Source organism: Gymnoscopelus microlampas (genome assembly GCF_963454915.1).
Source record: "Gymnoscopelus microlampas genome assembly, chromosome: 24".
In the NCBI taxonomy this organism is placed as follows: domain Eukaryota; kingdom Metazoa; phylum Chordata; class Actinopteri; order Myctophiformes; family Myctophidae; genus Gymnoscopelus; species Gymnoscopelus microlampas.
The window spans coordinates 27,318,573-27,324,268 of NC_139961.1; the positions used below are offsets into that span (position 1 = coordinate 27,318,573).

Consider the following 5,696-nt stretch of genomic DNA (forward strand, 5'->3'; position numbering starts at 1 on the left):
TACTTTTACTTTTGGTGCTTTTTGTACATTTTGATACCAATACTTTTGTACTTGTACTCAAGTCAATTTTTAATTCTGCACTTTTACTTGTAACAGAGAACTTCTACATTGCAGTATTTATACTTTTACTTAAGTCAAACATTTGAGTACTTGTTCCACCACTGTCTGCATGCATGCACTTGCAAACACACGTATTTACTCAACTCAAACACAGACATGGCAGGCGGAGTGATTCAGCACCGTGATCAGCGCTACACTACAGACTGGGAAAGCGGTGTGATTCAGCACCCCGGACAGCGCTACTCTATAGACTATGGGGAAAGCGGTGTTATTCAGCACCATGGATAGCGCTACACTAACAGACTGGGGGGAAAAGAGGCCTGTTGGCATTAGAACTGCAGGGGTCTTCAACGTTCTTCAGGCCAAGGACCCCTTAGCTGAGAGAGAGAGAGATGAAGCAGGGACCCCCCACTACATATTGTATAGAATGGTGTTGCAGATTACAGTTTTTCATACATGTCATAGATAACTTCGTAGACTTGTTTGACAGCACTATTGTCAGTGCAAATTAATGTTTTTTGGTTTGTTGACGTATCTTTTCTATTAATGTGTAGTTTTAGACAGTTAACCTTTTAAACCCTTAATATTTAGTAAACGTGACCGTTGGCTGTACTTGGTCTGCACTTTTTCCCTCAACCCCAATTCTCTGAAAAATAGCAGATCTACTGTAAGTTTGGAGATCTGCTATTTTCAGCTAATCTTCCCCGTCATTCAAAGATTTGTCGGACCCCCTGTAGTAACTCTGAGGACCCCCTAGAGGTCCCGGACCCCCTGTTGAAGACCCCTGGTGTACTGTAAACCCACCTCAAACCGACGGCATCTTAGGTAGTTCTGAGCCGAATTAGGTTAATTGTTTCAATATACGAGCCATTTTATAGGTGTGTATATTTTGTCGAGCACAGCAACTTTTCATCATGTTTAAAACAAGATTGCACATTCCTTGTATCTGTCTCTGATACTGTGGTGAAAGTGATGAATCTAGGCCTATACATTGTGAGATAGGTTACGTAGGCTACAGTATTATTGAAAGCCTCCGTCTTTGTTGTTTTCTACCTTTGTTCCTTCGTAAATGCAGTAGGTTAAGCAACATAACTCGACAGCTGAGCTATGCAGAAGAGATATTCAATCAATGGCGGTTTTTCCCCCCCTCGTGAGCCCACAGCTAGTGACCATGCGCACCCAAATAAATAGCTCAGGTTCAAAATGCTGAATTGAAAAAGGCATCCTGCATCATCTTAACTTGCTCGTTTCACTTCTCCCCATGGAGAATTCACAGCTGCGTCATCGTTGGGGGCACGTAGTGGGTTGTTTTCGCCGTGCCCCCCCCCCAAGCCTACTTTAACAACGCAAGCTTTGCCTGAAAAAAACAGTCTATTTCAAGCACATTTGTCTAGTAAATACAGTGAGTTTCAGTTCTCTTATTTGGACAAGATTAGATGGCTTTACAAAAGCTCACGATATAATGAAAGTGAATCATAGCCAGAAGCTTTTTTCGTGGAGGAATGCTTTTTTTTACTTAAAAAAAAGCAATATATTCTAGTCTACCTGCGCTCTGTACACCGATCGAATTGTACACAGCTCCGTTGAAAACACTCTTTTGCTTTGTTTTTGTTTTTTGAAAAAATATGATGGTATAAACCCCCCATTTTACATGACTCAATGTCTGTTGTTCTTCCTTTCACCCAAAGCAGGCTAGATATTCATTGACACACAAAAAACACGAAACTGTTATTTTAGCTACATTAACTTTGCAGCATAAGCATCTGAGTGACGGTAACGTGTCATCATGCTCATCTGCATGTCTGAATATTTGAAAGTCAACAATTGGCACACCATGAAAGAACACAGTTTACATTCATAAAGGAGATGATGACTGTGCAGACGTGGTTTTAATCTGCACCAACTAGTACGGTATAAATAACCCCAATATTTATCGACAATCAAATGATAACAAACGAAAATAACATGCATTGACAGCTTTGAACACTTCCATCACTCCTTCCAGAATTAGGCATCGTTATTTTCCGTTATTATAATAATCATTATTGTCTTTTTTTTCTCCAAACAAGTTTTTTAAAACAACAAATACAAATCCTAACTGCAGGTTCACAAAAAATAGAGAAATGGCACTTTGTAATAGTCATATATAATTCTTAATATCTATATATAGTCGTCATATTGATATAACATGAAATAAGGGTCGAGTTGGCTTCTCTTGGTTGGTTAATGGTGGTATTATGGTTCCTCATCAGTGTGTTGAAACCATGCGAGAAATATCATCATGCAGATTATGATACAACGGTCCGAATATTTACATTACATTCATGCGCTCGCGTGCACCATTCCCCTTCTCTCTCTCTCTCTCTCTCTCTCTCTCTCTCTCTCTCTCTCTCTCTCTCTCTCTCTCTCTCTCTCTCTCCCCCTCTCCCCCTTCCTCTTTCTGTCTCTATACAGATCCGTAGTCCGATTGCGGCAAATAGCAGAACTGGGAGGAGGAGGAGGAGGCGAGAAGAAGGAGGAGGAGGAGGAGGGGTGGCGGGGGGGAGCGGGCATATACATATATTACAGTATGGGGCCTGTGCAGCAGACTGACTTACTTGATTCCACTGGAGAAAACAAAAGAAGTCTGTAGGTTATAACAAGTCTATAACAGCAAACAAAAGGAAAGCGGATGAAGCGGCTCGCTATGCCGCCGCTTTAGTCACTTTTGAGGTCACATACAGTCCGTGCGTCTGTCTGTCAGTCCGTCTGTGTGACTGTCTGTAATCCATTGTGGTGTGTATGCTTATATATAGGCTTTACTACTACAGTAGAACTGTCATTTATGTTTTGTTTACGCATCGTTGGTCGTGGAGAGGTGCGCGCTACAGTCGAAGCCCCTGTGCGCGCCCCCATCTGCGTGGTAAGGCCCACTCCCACTGTGCCAATAAGACGAGTCGCACACCGTCTGTAAGGAGTTGATCTCCGAGGCAGAGGAGTTGCCGTCCCTCCGCTTTGACTTCTTGCGGTTCCTCAGGATGAAGACGAGCATTCCCACCACGGTGAAAGCAGACGTGACAAACACCAGTAGCAACCCGGGTACGAGGACCGAGATGGACACCCTGCTGGGCTCCAAATAGGAGTTCGAGCGCGACCCCGAGTCCACTGTGAAAGTGTTGTTTTTGGACAGGGAGGTCGGCGAGGTTCTCTCGTATAATTTAGGGCACATGAGATCATTTTGGACGCGGCGGAAATCTTTTTTCCAAAAGTCCTCCGGGGACTCGCATTTGAGCTCGCTCAGAATGGCGTCCGGTGCGAGTTTCTCCGTCCACAGCTTGAAGGGCACGATGTTGCACGAGCAATCCCACGGGTTTCCGTGCAAATCGATCTGTAAAATTGAACTGAGCTGGTCTAACACGCCGGTCACCGGGAGATGCGTGAAATAGTTATTATGCAGGCTAATCTTGGATAAAGAAGTTCCAAGGAAAGCATCCACGGGCAAAGCTTTCAGCAAGTTGTTGTTAAGCAACAAAACCTTGAGTTTGGGCATGGGGCTGAACGCACCTGCCACAATGAGCTGAATGTCGTTGTATTCCAAACTGAGATATTCCAGATTCTGTAGGCCAACGAACATCTCTGCCATGAGTGTATCCAGGTAGTTCTTATCCATATACAGCCATATGAGTTCGGTCAGGTTATGAAAAGTACTGTTGTCAATCACCTTGATGTTATTACCCCCCAAGTGAAGCAGGTTGAGGTACGAGTACCCCACCAGATGGTTCTTTTTAATGGCGTGGATGTTATTATCTCTCATGTTCAACTCGTGAGCGGCCAGGGGTTTGGGTTTGAGGTTCGATAGGCTCTCAATCTTCTTTCCCTCACAATTGACCCCCAGGCCCTGTCTGGATCCAATCAGCTTGCAGCTACAGGGCTGTGGGCATGTCGTGTTCTGCAGCTGCTCTCTCTCCCCGTCCACACCTGTCACAGGAGTGGGCTTCGTTTTCAGCTGCCAGTTTTCACGCGATTTGGAGCGGCTCTTTGGGCCGTGGCCTGGCGTCGCGGGTCCTCCGGCGGCATCACCGTTTGGTTTAGGCGTTGGACGCGGGCCAGCACCGGCGGCGGGTTCCGAGGTCTCATCCTGGGTGGGAGGTGCGACCAGGCTAGTGTCAGCACCGCCGTTCTTTGAAGGACACAGATCAGCTTCTGACGTTTCGTTCAAGTCGCCCCCCTGCAGTCTGGTCGGAGCCTCGCAGATCACCCTCCCAATGAGCGCATTATGCGGTATGTTCTCCAGCCATTCCTTGAGAGAAAGCAGGTCGCAGTTACAGTCCCACGGGTTGTCCTCCAATAAAACCTCCGCAATTCCCGGTATTTGCTCAAGAATCCCCTCATAAGGCAACGTTTTGATTCGGTTCCCCCGCAGGTCAAGATGCGTAATGGGCACATGTTGAAACACGTTTATAGGTAGCGCACTGATTAGGTTATCATTAAGTATTAACACCTCGAGTTTATTTAGGTCCCTGAAAACCGCGGGGTCGATATCCCTCAATAGATTAAAATCGGCTTGGAGATATTCCAAGTCGTCCAGCCCCAGAAATGTACTCTTCCTGAACGATCGTATCTTATTGTTATTGATGTGAAGCCTTTTCACCAGCTGCAATCCCAGGAAGGCGCCGGGGACAATATCATGCAAGCCATTGTTTTCCAAATGCAGGCTCACAGCGTTATAGAAGTTGGCGAACTCGTTGGGAAAGAGCCTAGATAGAGAATTCCCATGCAACAGCAAGTGGTAAAACTGAGAGCTGGGGCCAGTCAAATGTTGCAGAGTGGTGAAGCTCCTTTTTTCGCAGTCTATGTGCAGATCTCCCTCTATCTCGCTGCAAGAGCATATCTGCTCCTTACAAATGTCCCTTGTAACATTTCCACTGGCAACACAAAGAGCCGCATTCAGTAGAACAATCCAAAGCAGCATTTTTCAACGCGGACAATTCATTCCCGGTTTCAGGGCATACGAGCAGTGAATTTAGTGTCTACATTAACCACACGAAGAAGGGGAAAAGAAAAAAAAAAACATACGCGGCTAGGTCGAGAATAAAATAAGGCAGTCTTTCATCATCATATCCATGCTGCATCTAACCTGCTCTCCGGGTCCAGATTTCCAGTTGGTAAACGACCATATAAACGTTTCATTCACATCGACCGAATCCTCAGACGTTACGCATGTTTAAGAAAATAATCGAAAACAGCGACGAGGCTGTAGTCTCCGACACATCTTGGGGCTTTAGTTCGTTAAAGACTGACCTTGGCCAAATTAACAAATCCGTGCCTTTTTCCTCTGTCGTGCTGCGTGTTGCGACGGGAGCTGTTTCCTCTCCCCTGGTGCTGAAATTCACACCCTGCGCCCAGGATTTAGAGTGGATCACAGCGCTACGAAAAAGCCGCATTCCTCACATCTTTTGGCGTCTCTTGCTCCCCTTTCCTCCGGTTTCCTTTGTTGATTTTGGAGCACAAAGAAGAGAGGGACCCAACTATACTGTGTTCATTCTATAAGCACGGCGCTCTCAGGAAGATCTGACACCCTCTACTGAGCTGCAATGGCAAAAAATCTGTCGACTGACTGCAAGGGAATGCTGAGAAGAGAGAGAGAGAGGAGAAAA

The 5,696-nt window shown here is 45.6% G+C and overlaps 1 protein-coding gene across 1 annotated transcript; it reads right to left on the bottom strand.

The window, feature by feature from the left end:
- Positions 1 to 2,893: 2,893 nt before the first annotated feature.
- On the bottom strand, positions 2,894 to 5,011 carry slitrk1 (SLIT and NTRK like family member 1; the record flags this gene model as incomplete). The annotated part of the gene is made up of 1 exon (XM_084051208.1): positions 2,894 to 5,011. The coding sequence occupies one exon, from the start codon at positions 5,009 to 5,011 to the stop codon at positions 2,894 to 2,896; it is 2,118 nt and encodes a 705-aa protein (XP_083907334.1).
- Between the last annotated feature and the right edge of the window lie 685 nt (positions 5,012 to 5,696).